Raw genomic sequence first — 19789 nt, 5'->3', positions numbered from 1 at the left:
ACACACACACACACACACACACTTGGGATAGGCTGGCATAGATTTACCAGGTATGCCCCCTCTGCCCAAACCATAAGATAGTTGCTGCCACCAGTACACTCCAAAGCCAGCTACTCTAAAGCTCTTACCAGGTATCCAGTTATACTTAGTAAAATTAATACTTATACAAATGGTAGTATTTTAACCAAATGCAAGGCTTTCATGAGTGGCCACATTGTCCCCAAATAAATATAAGTAATCTTAAAGGTTAGAATTTTCTCTAAAAGACTACCAACAATGAAAAGTTTAAATATATTTAATAATAAATAATACAAGAACATGAGCATACTAAATATCTATTTACAATAAATGCCAGAGTTTCAGTCACACGAAATAGTAAAAATAAAACCAAAGGAAGGGTTAACACAAATACAGATAAACAATACTTAACTAATCTCACTATTTTTTCCTGAGTGATCTAAGGAATTACTGTCCCCTACTTACTTACTAAAGTAAGGCAAGATGATGTGGATGAGTATTCCTTCTTTGCCAGGTTTCACAAACAGACTTCCCTGAGACTTCTGTCTCATCTTGTATTAAAACACCATTTCAGTGCTGGATTACAGAATAACATAACATACATATGGTCACCTGACTTCTGGTTCCTACACTACCCCCTTTAATAGCAACTAAGCCAGAATCTTGCACACGTGTTACCATACACACACACATAGAACTTTGCTAATATGCATATGTTAGATATAAAACCATTTAAAAAATGTCCACCCTTCCAGGGTAGCAATTAGTTCACCCCTAAGAACAATACAGTAGGATTCCTAATCCTGGTTTTCACAGACAGTTTGTCTCTGGCTGCAGTCAGAACTGTACAATGCAATATTTATGGCCTAAACCAGGTAATTTAATTTCAGACTATTTTTCAAGGTTAGCTAGACTGAGATTGGCCTCTTCTCTTCCAGTATCCTCTGTTGCAATATATTCCTTTTAACAGTTACAATACAGTCTGACATACAGGTGTTTTCCTTTTCTGTCCAGCAGGACCCACTGTTGGTACATTTTTAACACAAGCAACTTTACAAATACATTTTCAACACAAGTCCCTGCACAAATCAGTTTGATATAAAGATGTCATATAATTCTTTACAAAACTCCAACTAGCTATGCTGGCATATGTTACACATCCAGTTCCTTACTTCTCTTGGCATAGCTGGCAATACCTCACATCATCACATCAATAGTTTTAATTTGTTAAATGGGCATGTGGTCTGGTCCTTGAACTCTTTTCAGCCTTGATTCAGGACAGGAAGCAATACTAGTTTATAAGCAACTACAAGAATGTCATTTCAGTAGTTCATCAATACTATACAATATAGTGTTACAATTTCATTTAAAGACAGGCAACATCATATATTACATTGTCATAATTTTACTGAAAGACAAGCAAGCAAGATTTTTTTGCAAAGTATTGTCTTAGAACACAAAGTATGCATTATGTATAAAACATTTTTTTTGATTCAGAAGATATTTTCAGCAGTCGATGCTATGGCTTAGCTTCCGATCATGTTTGATGCGATTTTTGATTGTACATATCTGCAAATATACACACAGATGCGTGAGGTCATGTTGCATAACCCTCAGTGGTTTCTTTTAAACCAAGTTGCCTCTAAAACATTTGCTTTCTATATTTTCACACAAAGTAATCCCTAAATATTTCCTAAAGGATTAGATGTAGCTTGTTTCACTTATATTTCTATTTAACCATCTTATAGAATTATTTTTCCCTACGCCTGGTTTAAATTTACATTGCAGATGTACTGTTGTCAGTGCATCTGATTGAGCAGGGTGTAGATTTGTATGACAGATTATTTGAGCAGGAAGGGCAGTACCTATTATTGACCATCTTATAGGTTAAAGAGGATTGCTTGTGTAGCCACGTGGGCCCATATAGCATCCTTCAGTATTTCACAGTGGTATTCAGACTTACTAGAGTGACTCATGAAGCAGAGTATTTTGTTTACCATTGCTTACAGAACGTTTGCATTTTTGTGCAATTAAGAGCCACTTAGAAGAGAACATATTCCCCTCTGGTAATCAGTACATTTTTAGCTAGACCCTTCCTAGATTTAGGTCTTAAATGATTAATAATGAAGTAGTAAACTTTCAGTAATTTATTTGCTTTGTCTGTTAGTATTCCACTTTTTCAAATGCCATATTAGGTCTATAAATACACAACATGTGATATTGTCTATTTCCATATTTAAATAAAGAACATTTATTACAGCATACAGACTGTCAATGTGTTGTAACCTTCCCTGCAACTGTGGTGGGCATCAATTCTTCGTTAATTGTTTATGCAATCCATTATTTGCTTGTGGATTTTTTTTTTCAAAAAAAGCTTTTTTAGTAGACATAGAATGGAAATGGACCTGAAATTTTAAGATTCTCATTGAGAAGAGATTTTTGTTAGATATATCACAAGGGGATATTTAAATTGATGAGGAACTTTTCCTAGGATATTAAAAGAGATATAGTGCATTTGCTAGAAGTAGCTTGAAGATATTCAATTGGTTACTAATGAAATTATTTTTTTATGTAACAGCTTGGAGTTTCTGGTTGAATATTTATGGATCCGTTATATAGTGTGTTTCTTGATAAAGGCATGTCCAGTTAAGGTTGTGTAATTCCTCTAATGGTACTAATTTGGATTCTGGGAAAAATCTAGTGTTATTTAGTTGGACTGTAGTGTTGGACTTTAAATGTTAAACCAATTGTGATGGAGTTAAGGCCACTTATTGCTGAATACAATTGTTTACTGAATTCTGGACATACTTTAGTGAACAAAGGTCTTTTAAAATACTCTATCCTTTATTTCTTCTAAAATCATATGTGTGACTTTTCTAGAAATATATTTACACAAGGCATTCAGAATAAATAAATTATCGTTGTTGTTATGTACTCCTCTTTTAATACATCTGCATTACAGAACAATATAATGGACTGAAAGGATAGGTGACAAATGGTTTGTAGGTAATGATGATTAATCCAGTAAGTCAATTTATAAATGAAGGATTGGATGACTTTGTTGTTACTATAACGTGATACTACTTCAAGATTTTACAAAAACAAAAACAAAATAAAAGCATTTCAAGACCAAGCATTTAAGGACCAACAATGCTAAATCAGTTTATCCGAAAATATATTTCCATTCTTACCTACACTCAACTCTATTACTGATGCCTGACAGTACCAAAATGGTTTGCATATCTTGTTAATGGACTTTTTTCTACAAAGCACCACTGATTTGCATTAACAGAGTCTGTTTATTCCACAGGTATACTGTCTTTGCTGTGTGGAGTCTTTGTCATGTTTCTACCAGAAACTAAAGGAATCCCATTACCTGAGACAGTTGAAGAGGTGGAGAATATAGCAAGGTAATACACAAAAATGTGATTGTTAATATATCTATGAACAGGAAACACATTTTAGAATAATCATGATGAGAATCATAGTTCATTAATGTAGGAACCCACCACCAGCAACTGACATACCTCATGAATATGTTTTACTTAACAAATTTTAAACTACACTGAGACAAATAAAGGAGAGAAATCACAGATGTCCACATCACACTTCAAATATTTTGCAGTCACTTTTTCAAGCCCTCTGTCATATGCCTGAGCTGTGTGTTATTAGATTATCATGGTAGAGAGCCCAAACCATGACTATTCTGAACACAGGATGTATTCAGAGATCACGTGCAACAGTTTACATAATATTCTAACACATAAACTCTGGGTCATTGTCTTATGATTCAGATTATAGAGGAAAATGTTTAAGTTATAAGGGATCAGTAATCAAGCCTTATGGAAGGAGAAGAGGGGGATGATAGCCCATCCAAATTATATAAACTGTAAGCTGTGCCCCTTCAACTGGAAGGCAGAGGTACTACAAAGGTAAGAAGGCATTACATAATTGCAAATGATCTGATGTTGGTTTCCTATACAACTCTAGAGGATATCCATAATGAATGAATGAACAAATGAAAGAATAAACAAGCAAGCAAGCAAACAAACAAATAAGCATATGAAGTGCTGTGGGTGTAATAGATTTGGTCAGAGCTTGTTTTTTTCTTATATTTATGCCAGTTCTTCAGATGAACCTGTGAAAAACAACATTCTGCAAGAACTGTAAAACCATTTGAAGCACAACACCTTCTACACGATCCACTTAATTCTCATTAATTTGATCTCATCTTGGGGGAAGAGTAAAACTCTCTTTTGTTTGATTAGACAAAAACAATCTGAAAAAAATGTAAATATACATTTGGGAAGGACACCCCCTGTAGCCTTTAAATCCTGCTCTGTTCCCTCCCTAAAAAAAAAAAATATATATATATATATATATATATATATATATACATATTTTATTCAGCTGCTCTTACTGTAACTGTCTTAGTTGCTGTTCTGCTTCCTGTTATCTGTTCAGTCATTCTTACTCTACACTTATTACTGCTTGTTAGTAGCCTTCTAATTTACTGCCTTCTGCACTTGTTTTTTAGACATTTGTTAATTTAATTGCATTTATTTAAACTGTATTTGCCATAATATTGCTACACACTCAAGTGTGCTAGCCTGCACTGCAATTTGAATTGTATTTACTGCTGTTTTATCTTTTCTGTAAAAAAAAAAAAATCTAAGCTTGTTTCCTGCCTTTCCTGTAACTAATCTAGTCCAGATACAGACTTGCTGTATCCAGGACTGTTGGTAAGCTTCTGAGCCCCACAAGCCTTTCTGTGTTGGAGTGAAGCCTTCTAGCCTATCAGTGGGAGTGGTAAGCACTAGGTAGCCTATCTATCACTGGAAGTGTGGGTTTTGACCCAGAAATTGTAGTTCATTGGCTGTTTGGGCAGCTTTTCCATCTCTTTCAACCTTCTGATTTATAAGCCTGTGTTTGCGCTTGTTTCCTGCCTTTCCTGTTACTAGTCTAGTCCAGATACAGATTTGCTGTATCCAGGACTCTTTGTAAGCGTCTGAGCCCTCAAGCCTTTCCCTGTTGGAGGGAAGCCTTCTAGCTTATCAGTGGGAGTGGTAAGCATTAGGTAGCCTATCTACCACAAGAGGAATGGTCCCTAGCCCAGAAATTGTAGCTAATGGCTGTTTGAGCAGTTTTTTCCATCTCTTTCAACTTTCTGGTTTGAAAGCCGCACTTGAGCCTGTTTCCCACCTTTACTATAACTAGCCTAGTCCAGTTAAAGAGTTGCTGTATCCAGGATTGTTAATAAGCTTCTGAGCCCCCAAGCCTTTCTGTTTTGGAGGGAAGACTTCTAGCTTATCAGTGGGAGTGGTAAGCATTAGGTAGCCTATCTATCACAAGAGGAGTGGTTCCTGGCCCAGAAATTGTAGCTATTGGCCGTTTGGGTAGTTTTTTTTCCATCTCTTTCAACTTTCTGGTTTAAAAGCTGCACTTGCACTTGTTTCCCACCTTTCCTGTAACTAGTTGCTGTATCCAGGACTGTTGGTAAGCTTCTGAACTCCGCAAGCCTTTCTGTGTTGGAGGAAAGCCTTCTAGCTTATCATTGGGAGTGGTGATCACTAGGTAGCCTGTCTATCACAAGAGGAGTAGTTCTTGGCCCAGAAATTGTAGTTTATTGACCATTTGGACAGTATGTCCATCTCTTTCAACTTTCTGGTTTTAAAGACCACATCTGCACTTGTTTCCCATCTTTCCTGTAACTAACCTACTGGAAGTACTAGAAAGCCTTAAACTGATACAAGCCTTCTAGCTTAGAAGAGAGACTTTGGAGTGATTAAGTATCAGTTTTCTGTACTTTCTTGCTGTATTTAACTGTTTTCTGCCTAAACGCTGATTTTCCAGCATTTACTGTTTTTCATATTGTACTTATTTGACTGCCTGCACTTTTAAAAAGTCGTTTTTTGTTTAAATAATTTGTTCAAATATTGTATGCTACACACTAAAGTGCGATAGCCTTTTCTGATCATTTGTAGTCATTTAAAGCTGTTTTAAGTGTATTTTTTTACTGTTTTTGCCTTATCTTATAATTTGTAGTCGTTTAAAGCTGTTTTAAGTGTATTTTTTTACTGTTTTTGCCTTATCTTTTCAAAAAAACAAAAAACAAAAAAAAAACAAACAAACACAATTTCTCATTTCTCGCCTTTCTAAGCTAGTATAGTCCAGTTTTCAGGCTAGAGCTGAATTCAGAGCTGTGTTACAAGTTTCTGAGTTGCCCATACCTTACTTGGATAGAAGGAAGTTTCTCTGTTCACCTGTGAGAGAGGGGAGCTTTGAGCAGCCTATCTGTTCCTAGAGGAGTGGTTCCAGCCCAGAAGTTAGTAGTTTATTGGCCATTTTGAGCTAATTTCTATGTCTTTCATTTCTTTGCTATAAAAACCACGTTTGCACAGTTTTGTGCGCCGGGCAGTGCCAGGTAGCTAGGGTTAAATTATTCCAGGCTTCACTAAGTCTCCTCTACAGTTTTCCCTTGAAACTAGTCTAACTCTCAGTCTAAGCACTCAAAATGCATCCTACAACCCAGCACTTGCTCAGACCTAATAGCAAGCACTAATATACCCTGACACTTGAGTGCCCAGCAGGGCAAGAATCTTTATTCACCCCTCACCAACCAAGCAACTAAGCAGTTCACCCTGCTATTCAGGCATGACGAAAGGGCAATTTCAGGTGTACTCTCCAGTCCAGCTGGTGAATCTGGGTATCCTGAGGCAATGTTACAACTGCCTTATGTGCACAGACAACCCTCTCCTACAACAAAACACTAACATATGCGAGAGATGCAATTACACAGCCAAACTGGAGGCTAAGCTATCTCCAACCAAGACTGGAACAGACAGTCAAGAGGAGAAGGTTAACACTTGCACCACACCTCCAGCCACACATAGACCTACTAAACCAGCACTGGCAAAAAATACACATAAATACACAAAATCATACTCGGAGGCTCTAAATAAAAACTTGCAAAAGCATCAGAGACCTCCAAAGCAGACACCCAAGCAACCTGCACCTCCTGTCACAAACCAGACAACACATAAAACACAAAATCAGTGTGCCACACAATCACAGACCTTAAGGCGAAATAACATACATAACCCACTAGTAATAGGTGACTCTATAGTCAGGCACACTGATGTCCCACTCACTAGGCTGGACAAGCAGAAGGTTACTGTTAGCTGCCTGTCGGGAGCCAGAATCCAACATGTAACACAAGCACTCAGGTCACTCCAGAACAAGTACAAATATGACTCTGTCATTGTGCATGTTGGTGTGAATGACCAGAGGCATACCTCCCTGGACTACATGAAAAGAGACATGGAAGAGCTCTTTGATCATGTAGCCCAGGCTGGTATGACCCTGACCCTGAGTAGCACCCTGCCCTCGCCAAGAATAATACCTCAGTATAAAGAAAGAATTATCAATTTCAACAGTTGGCTAAGCTTCTGGTGTCATTCAAAGGGGATCCAGTGTCTGTCAGCCTGGGACGACATGCGTGACAAGCCGTGTTGCTTTGCAAAAGATGGCTTGCACCTGTCACCCCTAGGCTTTTGAATACTGGCCAAGGCTCTTGCTGCCCCCATAGTGCCTTTTATAGGCAAGGCTCAAAAGTCAAACCCACCTCCATAAACAGCACAATTAACAAAAAAAATAAGGGTTATGCTACTCAATGCCAGGAGTTTAAATCTCAAAATGCATGCACTCGAAGCACTCCTCAGTATGGAGAATGTCGACATCTGTGCAGTAACTGAAACCTGGTTCAAGGCTCCAAACAGCACCCCAGCACTACCGGGCTACAACTCATACCACACGTTTTGGCAACACAACACAGACCAAAACACAAAAGGAGGAGGTGTATCCATATTCATCAAGGATACCTACACCTCCAGGTTAGTGGCGCAGCATGATACCTCTGAGATCATCCGCGTGCAACTAACATCAGGCAAATCTGAAATGCAAATTGTGGCCTGCTACAGATCACTCTCCATGACCCAGGACCACCACTACACCTTTCTGGAGACACTGGAAAACATGAAGGTCCTACCGAACACACTGATATTGGGCGATTTCAATTACCCTACCATTAACTGGGAAAACTACTCGAGTACAAACTCCCAGGCACAGCACTTCCTGGAATTCATCAACTCAAATGCTCTGGCTCAGGTGGTAAACTCCCCTGCCAGAGGTGAAAACATATATATATTTTTTTTTTTCTTTGCTGCTTGTTGCTACTTTGTTGCTACATGTGAAAACATATTGGACCTGGTCACCACAAACATGGGCGACAGGTGTATCAAACTGGAGGTCAACCCATCACTTGTTAGATCAGACCATAAACTAATCACTCTGGTTGTCCACACCCCACCGCCACCCCCAACTAAGGAAAACACAGTAAAAAAATTTTCTAAAGCAAACTTCACCTTACTTAAGACAGAGGCGGTAAGTTTCACAGTCCCCACGCTAAAGGATAATGCTGCCCAAGATGCAGAAACCTTTACAAATGCACTCTATAAGCACCTACAAAGATGCATGGATCATGCCATCCCTAGCAAAACCAAGACTCGCTCCTCTAAGAGAAGGAAAACAGTCTGGTGGACCCCTGCCATAAACAGGCTATACAACAGAAGGAGGAAACTAGTTCAGAAAAAAGAAAATCCTAAGACGGAAAGACATCCCTGATCAGTATCAGTAAGAAACTAAGGCCCCTCATAAAATCATCCAAGGCTAACTTCGAAAGAAAAATAGCCAAGGATTCAAAAGATAACCACAAAGCCTTCTTTAGCTATGTTAAGTGGCAACTCACAGTTATGCACTGAACTAGTGCAAAATAGCACAAAATATACTGGACCTACTGATATTGCCAACATCCTGGCAGATAGATTCAGTGCAAACTTCACCCCCCTCTCACCCTCAAAAGGGCCCACAACAATACCGGAAAAGTGTAGTGTCCCGGAAATCACAGACGCACAGGTGAAAATAGCCTTTTCAAAAGCCAAAAACACAGCATCAATGGGGCCAGATGGTGCCCCAGGCTACATCTTGCACGTACTACAAAATGAACTAACCCCCCACCTAAACACGCTGTTCACCCTCAGCCTCTCCACATGCTACGTGCCCATAGAATGGCGCATTGCAACTGTTATTCCACTCCACAAAGGAGGGGCCACAACTGACCCTGGTAACTATTGCCCCATAAGCCTGACTAGCCTGGCCTGCAAGGCTATGGAGTGCATCATCATGGAACTCATTAACAAAGACATTGGGAACCTCCAAATACTTGACCCGACCCAGTTTGGCTTTGTTAAGGGCAGATCATGCCTACTAAACCTGGTTGACTTCTTCAACACAGTCACCAAAGCCATAGACGAGGGAAAGGTTGTTCACACAGCCTACCTTGACCTCACCAAGGCTTTTGACACCATTCCTCACTCGGGTATTACAGAAAAACTCACCAGCCTGAATGTAAACCCCTACGTCACGAGATGGGTTTCCAGCTGGCTTACAGACAGAACTCACACGGTAAGAATAGTGGGCTCCATGTCCAACTCTAAACCAGTCACAAGTTGTGTCCCACAAGGCTCAGTCCTGGGACCCCTACTGTTCAGTATATTCTTCTCAGAAGTACAGGTAAACACAGGAGGACTATGACTAACCATGTTCGCCGATGACTGCAAACTGGGAGCCCAAATTGACTCTCCGACTGACATGGACATCCTCCAAAAGGGCCTTACTGAGACAGACACCTGGTGTTAAAGTCATGGCCTCAAGCTAAATGCCAAAAAATGCATAGTCATCCCATTTGGGAAAAACAAAACATCCACGAATTACCACATAGGTGGCAGCCCCTTTAATGCAGAAGAGGTAATAAGAGATCTGGGGACCCAGGTAGATAGTAATCTCTTTTTTGACAATTATATTGCCAAAGTATTTAGGAAATCATTCTATGTGGCCCATCTAATTACTAAAGGGTTCGCATCTAGAAATAAAGAGGTTATAGTGCCCCTTTACTCGTCATTCATCAGACCCATCAAAGAGTACAATGCCCATTTGGGATGTACCACACAAGACACTTCCAACAGCTGGAGAGACCAGAAAAGTACCTCATCAAGAGGATTACTGGCCTGAAACATATGTCCTTTGCAGCCCGACTGAAAAAACTCTGGCTGTACTCAGTGGTATATTGCTTACTCACAGGTGATCTCTGCCTGACTTACAAAGCCATGTCCAACTCAAAATTAATGGACATGCTCCACCTAAAGAAATCCAAGTCACTGAGAGCCACATGCTCTAGTGAGCTAAACCTCGCCACAACAATAAATAGAACATGCTGGAGGGATAGATATCTGTCACAGAGACTCCCCATGCTTTGGAACAAAATTCCAAACTACATTAGGCAGAGCCCCTCACTAACGCTCTTCAAGAGAAACCTTGACGAGTGGATGGGTAACAGAAAATACACCCCTGGGATCACTTCCTTGACACTGCTTGACAGAGGATCAGTTAATTAATCAATGGGGCGACGGAAGCCGACACACTCTGGCTAGGCTTATAAATGCCCTCAGGCAGATAGCCTAGTACCTACCTATGAACCTATGAACCTAAATTCAGAAACCTTTTATATTTTGTAACTATCTTTACTCTGTATATTTTCTGTTTTTTTGTACATTCCATATTTTTCTTTAAACTGTGAGCAATTGCACACTGCTTGTGGCTAAAATGGCTTTAAAACCACCTCACCTACACTTTTTACAAGTAAAATAAAATAAAATCAATAAATCTGCCAATCAATCAATCCTTTTGTATGGATGCCCTTTTGATATTTGAGCATTTTATGTTGCTATATTTGGTTCTTTAAGAGATCACATATTGTAATGATATTAAGATATGTAGAAGCTTGTTATTTTATTTTATGACTATCACATTGCATGTTACAATTGCCCTGCAATAGTTTCCTTTTTTGTTGTTAGTTTTATTATTAATGCTCATTGTTTTTGAAGTAACATAAAAGGATAGTAGTAGTACTGCAATTATTTATATCATCCTTATTTGCATTCCAATTCTAATCTGCAGCTTTTTCTGAGCAGTAATTTTTGCTAAGGAAATATGCATTATTGATTTAATGTTATTACTTTTAGTATTATCTTTATCCAAGTCATTATTTTTAATTGTGGAATCAGAGTTTATTGAGAGAAGATACTTATAGCTTACAGGTACCCAGCAACTTTATCAAATCATAAAATTCAGCTACACAGTACAGTAAGTCCCTGTATAGGGTCTTACCTCATGTTGTAACCACAGTAGCCCATAAATAAGGCACATATGCATATGAACCTATCCCTTAGGGGTAATTCAGAGATTGTAAACCAAATGCTTACAGTCTCCATACAGCCTGATGCCAACTTCATAAGACACAGGGCTAGAACATTACACCTGTATCCGACTGCACCTGTCTCCCTTCATTAATATGCTGCTCAGTTTACAGTCAGGGCAGAAGTTAAAATACTACTACTGCTATTACTGTCATGACTACTACTATTAGTACTATGACTGCTACTTTTACTACTACTATTACTGCTACTACTAGTGTGACTATTACTGCTACTACTATTACTACTGTTACTATTACTACTACTGCTAATATTTTTCAATGTAAGAAATCCCCTACCAGCAACAGAGTTTCCTGTGGTCCAAGCAAACTGACTCCACTGCCACACTTTTTCCTGCCTTCACATAGTAAGACAGCAATGCTCCAGCCAGTGGATGTTCTCACCCACTAGATCCTGTCATCTAATTATGATAATGGCCTTAGTTCCACCATGATGCTAATGAATGGAAAGAAAATATGAATCTGTATAGGAAGTGATGACAAAGCAGTGCATCAGGTTAGAAAGATATGTCAGACACATTATAGCCTAGCAAGCAGCTCTTCCCTTCTGAACTGTGCAGTGATTCAGTCCATAACCCTGGTGCATATTGCACAACAATGTGCATTATCTTCTCCTGTGAACCTTTCATAGATGTTGCCCTTCTGCAGTATGCTGCCTGTTATTACTGTGATTTGTGACTATGAATCTCAGTAATGAAAATTGTGTATTAAACATCTTGCATAGAATACGTTTATACAACTGTGCACAATCCATTGATTAACCTATTTTCAAAAGAAAATTACCAGGAGTTGGCATGTTAAATTATGTAACCACCTTATGTATGGAATGTTGTATAAAGGACAGTGCAGTGGTGTAGTGGTAGCATTGTCGCCTCACAGCAAGAGGTTCTCTGGTTTGATTCTCAGCTGGGGTGCCTTCCTGTGGAGTCTGCATGTCATCCCTGCATTCATGTGTGTTTGCTCCGGTTTCCTCCCACATTATAAAGACGTGTTTGGAGTGTTTCTTCCTGGGCTGCCACTGAAAATTGGTTTTGTTCCAAATTGGACTTTCCCAGTAAGCAAATGTTGAATAAAGACTATCCCAACTCATTCATATAGTCATACTCAGTAGAAAAAAAAATGGACCCCACCTCTAATCACAAGAACTATTTCTAACTTACCCACCTTTAAATGCTCCCTAAAAGAATACTTTATAAAATTATGGACCTGCTTATGTGCCAATCCTGGCTGAACTTACTCATTATACTTTATACTTGCCTCCCTCAACCTAAGCCACACATCACAACTCTCTCCAACTTCCTACTCTATTCCTTTCTTTTTTTCCCCACTACCTTATCATGTCCACTCTTTTCTGCAGACCTTTTGTCTATCTGTTTCTCTTTCATCCCTTCTCACCTAAGCTATTTGAAGATACCCTACCCTGCAATTTTCTTATATTCTCCTTTCCTCTCTCTATCCTTACTTCCTTCTATAACCATAATATAAAATCCTCTCATACTGAGAAATCATGCAAGTTCCTCTCACTGTCTTTAATCATGTAATCTCTAATATCTCTTAAATCCATCCATCCATCCATCCTCAACCCCTTTTCCCATTTTTATCCCATACTAATCTATGTAACAAATAATATGACAAATGCAATTTCCTCACATATTTTTTCCAGCTCATGTTATTGTTTTTATTGTACTCTACTATAAAACATATGATTTATGTCTATATAAAATGTTCTATGTCTACATAAAACATATGTTCTATGTCTATATAAAACATATGTTCTAAGTCTATATAAAACATATGTGTTTTATGTCTATATAAAACGTGTTTTATGTCTATATAAAATGTGTTCTATGTCTTTATAAAACATATGTTCTATGTCTGTATAAAACATATGTGTTCTATGTCTATATAAAACATTTGTTCTATGTCTATATAAAACATATGTTCTATGTCTGTATAAAATGTGTTCTATGTCTATATAACACATATGTGGTCTATGTCTATATAAAACGTGTTCTATGTCTATATAAAACATTTGTTCTATGTCTATATAAAACATATGTTCTATGTCTGTATAAAATGTGTTCTATGTCTATATAACACATATGTGGTCTATGTCTATATAAAACGTGTTCTATGTCTATATAAAACATTTGTTCTATGTCTATATAAAACATATGTTCAATGTCTGTATAAAATGTGTTCTATGTCTATATAACACATATGTGGTCTATGTCTATATAAAACGTGTTCTATGTCTATATAAAACATTTGTTCTATGTCTATATAAAACATATGTTCTATGTCTGTATAAAACGTGTTCTATGTCTATATAACACATATGTGGTCTATGTCTATATAAAACGTGTTCTATGTCTATATAAAACCTATGTGTTCTATGTCTATATAAAACATGTGTTCTATGTCTATATAAAACATATGTTCTATGTCTGTATAAAATGTGTTCTATGTCTATATAACACATATGTGTTCTATGTCTATATAAAACATGTGTTCTCTGTCTATATAAAACATGTGTGTTCTATGTTTCTCTCATTACAACAGTTTTTCACTCGTATGTTTTGTAGTGTAACATGATACTTTGTGATTTAAAATATCTGTAATTGATTTTTGAAAGATTGTGATTGTGGAGCTTTTCTCCCCGGGTTCTGCTGAAAACGGGCACTTGCTTGCCTATCTGGATTTTCCTGGTAAACAAATGTCAAATAAATAAATAACTTCACACCAGCATCACTGATCATATCTCATGCCTGCAGCACTAGCTAGATATATGCCTTAACCCATTTAAGCCTAGAGTACACAGTGCTATTCTTTTATGGCATCTTTAACACTGTACTGAATTCACTGTACTCCGTGGCACAATTAAAAAGTTTAAATGTCAGCCAATGATTTTAACTTGTGTTTGTTGACATGGCGCTCCAGGGGATTTCTGTCCATCATGCCAGCAGTCAGGAATGTAATGCTTCATTAACTTACTGCTCACATGTTAATGTATTAAACAGATGCACATCAGCAAATACCAAATTATAACTTAGTCCTGTTGTAAGTCTATTCAGCTTCTGCTATGTGTGATTGTAACAAGATCACTCATAAGTGAAATCTCTAGTTGCAATGCTTGAACCTTACTCATTATATGTAAAATAATACAATAGCTCCAAGTAAGAGATTTTGCAGTTTTCCTTCCCACTTGCAAACTTTTATATATCAGCTCCAGAGTTGCCCAACATTAGGTAAGGGAGAAATCTCCAAATCTAAGCATGTGGCCTTAAAGGATCACTTATTTTGCTCTAACATGGAGAACCAGTGGATTTATAAGACAATATACATCAGGGAACAAACTGAAGATGTTTTAAGTCACTGAAGAGTCATAAAACAAGAAGACACCTATCCAAGAATCATGCATAAAATTCAAGCACTGTAATCAGAGCAAAGCAAGTGCTTCACAGGGATGACTGTGTAACATAATAACCATTTGTGCTATGAAGAGGAGAAGGTGAAAGAGCTAGAGAGTTTAATCATGAGCAAAATCAGCAGAAAATTATGCATGTTCATCTTCAGAAAATGCTGATAACAGTTGTTGAAGCAGATTAGAGCAATAAAAATTACAGGAGTGGGCAATTCATATTTTCCTAAAGTTGAGGGCTGTATGTTCACAAGGCCACAGCCTGAATGAACAAAGAACAGTCCCTAACCCATGCATAAATATATGAATTATCTACAACTATGTTGACTGTGGTGGTGGTGCTGCAGTAGCGTTGTCACCTCACAGTAAGATGTTGTCCTGTTCGATTCTCGGCTAGAGCGTCTTCTGTGTGGAGACATGCGTGAATGGGCATACCTTCATTGAAGGTTGTGCATCAGGGCTGGCAACTTGGCACATAAAAATCTACTGCCAATCATTAGCAGACTGGAGTTCTGCTGTGGCGACCCCTAACCGGGAAAAGCCGAAAGACACAACAACAACAACAACATCCCCCCATGAGGAGGGCATTATGATGTTTAATGACTTCCTATGTGGACACAGTAGCATGAGTCACTCAAGAATTTTGATGTACAGGGCCATAATGGAACTCATTCTCTAAAATTATTATATTCTTTTTGAAGGTCAATTATTCAAGCAAAATTCGGGTGTGGCCATGGGGGTGGCATGCACCCCTTTATTCGCTAATGTGGTTCTTGCCTAGTGGGAAAAGTCCTTGGTATTCAGGTCTGGACATTTTAGACATATGGCCATTACCTTGATGACATACTTATCTTCTGGTATGGCACGTATGATGAATTACAGGAATTCTTTGAATTTTTAAATTCCAGTACAAGTTTTTTACAATTCATAATGTAAACCAACGAAGAGAGGATACACCTCCTTGATATCACCATAGCTAAAGATATGGAGACGCACACATTTACATCCACCTTATATCAGAAGCCAACATACTCGAACTCCCTTTTGCACTATAATAGTGGGCACCCCTCTTTGGAGAAGGGGCAGGGGGTGAGGTTGGCAAGGATGATTAGTGACTACCAGACATTTTTGGATGAAGTGAACATACTACAAGATATGTTAATAAAACAAGGGTACCCGAAACAGTTCATGGGACCTATTCTGAATGAGGTGATAAATAAGAGGCTGGAAGGGTACTTTTTCCCACTATTAGGACAAATAGCTTGGGTACAAAGGAGAGGGATAGAAGGTGGTCCTGGGTCTAGAAGTGAAAAAGCCATTTTAGGCTGCATTGGTACTATCATTTAATCCCCTTTATGGGAGAATAAAATACATAATCAACCAGAACTGGGTATTGTTTGATAGTGACCAGCACTATAAAAGTAAGTTGGGTGACAAACCATTGATTGTGTACAAAAGGGACAAGTCAATTAAGAATTTACTAGAAACAAATTCCTCAGGAAAGATGAAAGGTTGCATGAGGAAATGTGGCCGGTGCACACAATGCCCTTATATTATAGAAAATAAAGTAATAAATATTTTGGGGTATGGAAGGGTATTCCTTAAACAAAGGCTAAATTGTACCAGTAAATGTGTGATATATGTGGCTATCTACCAGCAGTGTCAACAATTTTACATAGGGAAAACAATTAACAGCCTTAATAAACAGATCTATCAACATAGGTATGACATCAAAAAGAAAAACATCAAAAATGCGCTGTGGAAACACAATGGAGTTCCCTGAACACCAGTTTAAATTTATTGCCCTAGAACAAGTGTGTAATAAGGGGGGGGGGCAATGGATTTACTCCTTGAGTACAGGGAGCTTATGTGGCAACTTAGGTGTAATGCCACTTACCCCCCAGGGCTTAATGAAATGGTGTCTATTTCTATCTATTTAAAATTAAAAGCAGATTTTCACATGTGAGGTCAATGCATGACAGTTTTACAGTACAAGTTTATGTACTATGTCTGTTTGCAAATTATTTTCACTGCCCAATGCTTTTTAAATAATTTTAGGTCAGTTGTACATTTACTAATTTCTATTTTATGAAATTACAATTTTGTATGTTTTAAAGAAGACATTGTTGTATTGTTTGTGAAAAAAAATGGGTCTATGGGTGGTTGCTGCTTTAAAAAAATGGTGGGAAGTCCAATGATGTCACAGGATGTGATGTGATTTTATCTATTTAAACTGCTTTGAATGTTATCATGCTTATTCTGAAGTCTTTTGGCTCTACAGCTGATGAAAGTGCTCAAATAAAGTGATTTTGTGGAAACCTGTTCACTGTATTGCTCTATTACCTGGTTCTGCACTATAAGTGGATGTGCACAAATAAGGGTGCTATAAGGGGATGTGCACAAGTGAGGGTACTATAAGGGGATGTGTACAAATGTGGGTACTATAAGGGGATGTGCACAGGTGAGGATATTATAAGGGGATGTGCGCAAGTGAAGGCACTGTAAGGGGATGTGCACAAGTGAGGGCACTACAAGGGGATGTGAAACAGGAACAAGTATTTGTATTAGTTTATAACTAACTGTTTAACACCTCACTACAATCTCACATTTGGAACATCCTAAAAAATCTTGTCACTAGATGATGCTGTTGTCTATTTTAATAAGATATTTATGGAACTACTAAACAGCATGCCCCCCACTCAGGCTTATAAGAGTGTAAAATAATCCTGCTCCTTGGCTCACTCTGACCTCCAGGAAATTAATGTGTACTAGAGATAAAGCCTGGAAGGAGAGGCTCAATAATGAAACAGGAAACAATATTCAACAATATAAATATTTACAAAATAAAGCCAAATGCCAGATAAAACTTATGAAACTGTATTACTCCAATTTACAGAATGGATGCTATGAAAATTCTACACAAATCTGGGCCACCATATCTAAAATATTACACCCTGGCTGAAATGAACAACCATCCACCAACCTACATTGTTCACCATGAGATACAGCATATGCTTTCAGTGATCACTTTATCTCTAGCATTGCTAAACTACTTCACAAAAAAACTCAAAACGCATCACCCTCCTCTAATAATGTGATCACATCCCACTCAGTCTCACCTCACAATTCCAATAATGATTGCTCTTTCCCCTTTCAACCATAACAATCAAGAAATACCTCAAACTTATCAAACCGAGTACATTAACTCCTGATGGAATTCCTGGTGATTTCTTAAAAATAGCAGCCAGTTCAATTTCCTGTCAGGTATCCATTCTCATAAATAAGTGTACTCAAGAATCATATACCCCAGCCTTATGGAAAAAAATCGCAAATAATCACACTTCAAAAGGGAGGTAACTCCAATTATATATTTATTTATTTGACATTTGTTAACCGGGTTCATCCAACTGAGCCAGAGGCCCAATTTCAGTGGAGACCCGAGGAGAAAAGATCCAGAGATTTTACAGATACAAAGAACAAATTTTAACATAGCAGTACTAATGCAATTACAGCTAATTAGATGAATAGGAAAAAAATGTGAATATGATAAAAATACAAAGTATGAAAATATAATTGCTGTAATGTTAGCAGTTTTTTTTAATTATTTTTTAGCAGGCAAGTAAATAAAAATGAAACATACCTCAAAAACAAAAAGTTAAGATAGAGCTAGATATGAGAATACTTCAGTGTCATTGTAATACCTAGCTAAATGGAGTTTATTTCTGGCTTGGGGGGGGATGAAAAGGTGTAGTGGATTAGGTAGAGTCATGACAGCGGCAAGACTTTATCTTAAGTAAATGTAGTTTAAGCTCTTTTTTGAAGTGGTTAGGGTGGGAGATGGTTTTTGTATCTGAAGGAAGTTTGTTCCAGGCTTGGGCTACACTGCATTTGTAAAGTAGTTTTCCAAAATATTTGTTGGGTTTATAAATGTCAAGAAATTGTTAATTCGATGTACAGAGAGTGTGGTTTGGGGTGTAATAGGATACCAGGGAGGAGAGAGAGAGAGATGCAGGAAGTGGGTTTGTATAGAACAGAGTGCATGATTTGAGACATTTTGAGTTGTTGGGGAGATTCTAGCCATTTAAGTGAGTTAGGTGCCAGGCAGTGTTGTGAGTTGTATGGAGATTTGTTAAATGTGTTGGAGTTTGGAAAAATGTGTGCAGTGAATGGAAGTGAAACTAGAGGCTGCATAGAGAAGAGAGGGAAAAAGGAGAGACTGAGCTATGAAGAGTCTAGCTTCTGAGTTAAGAAAGTTCTCATTTAAGTATAGCAGACCTAGTTTTTGGCGATTTTTTTAAAGTTTGATAGTTTAATAGTTTGATGAATATGCAGATTAAATTTAAGTTCATCATTGATAATTGTGCCTAGGAGCTTTGTGTGGGGTTCAGCTTGGATGATGGTCTTGTCAAGGGATGTGATGACAAAGGAAGATTTATGGTGAGAGAGAGGTCAAGGAAAGAATAGTAAGAGTTTAGTTTTTTTTTTTTTTTTGGATTTAAGATGAGATGATTTTTGGTGAGCCATGTTTCAATGGACAGGAAGGAGTCTTGGGTTTGTGTGTGGAAGTCAGATATGTTGTTGGAGATGGAGATGAGCATAGAACTGTTGGCATACTGAATGAGGGAGGATTGTTAACAGGAAGTATGGAGGTCATCTATGAAGATATTGAACAGAAGGGGGCCTAGGATGGTTCCTTGAGGGACACCACATTTTATTGGTAGAAAGGAGAGCAGGAAGTGAGCCATCTGGCAGATTGCTCTCTATTGGAAAGATAGCTGGTAAATGAAGTAAGAGAAGTAGCGGAGAGAGTTAGATAATTGATTCTAGAGAGGATTAAGGGGCAGGAAACAAAGGCTTTGGAGAGGTTGAGGAAAAGACAGGATACAAATTTGTTGTCTCTGTCCTCAGCTACTGTGAGGATAAAAGCTAACAGTGTAATAGAAGTACTGTGGTTTGGTCTG

General features: G+C 37.9%; 1 protein-coding gene across 1 annotated transcript in view; it reads left to right on the top strand.

The window, feature by feature from the left end:
- Window positions 1–19789, top strand: part of LOC122798793 (solute carrier family 22 member 3-like) — a gene marked incomplete at its 5' end in the record, with an annotated part of 200779 nt that overhangs the window by 149309 nt on the left and 31681 nt on the right. Inside the window, 1 exon segment of the mRNA XM_044067908.1 lies at window positions 3329–3428. Within this exon segment, the coding sequence (XP_043923843.1) occupies window positions 3329–3428 (100 nt within the window).

The sequence above is a fragment of the Protopterus annectens genome, chromosome 1.part0 (assembly GCF_019279795.1).
Source record: "Protopterus annectens isolate FY-2018-M chromosome 1.part0, PAN1.0, whole genome shotgun sequence".
Classification (NCBI taxonomy): Eukaryota; Metazoa; Chordata; order Ceratodontiformes; family Protopteridae; genus Protopterus; species Protopterus annectens.
Note: the sequence above shows the minus strand (reverse complement) of the source record. Positions and strands in the feature narration are given on the sequence as shown.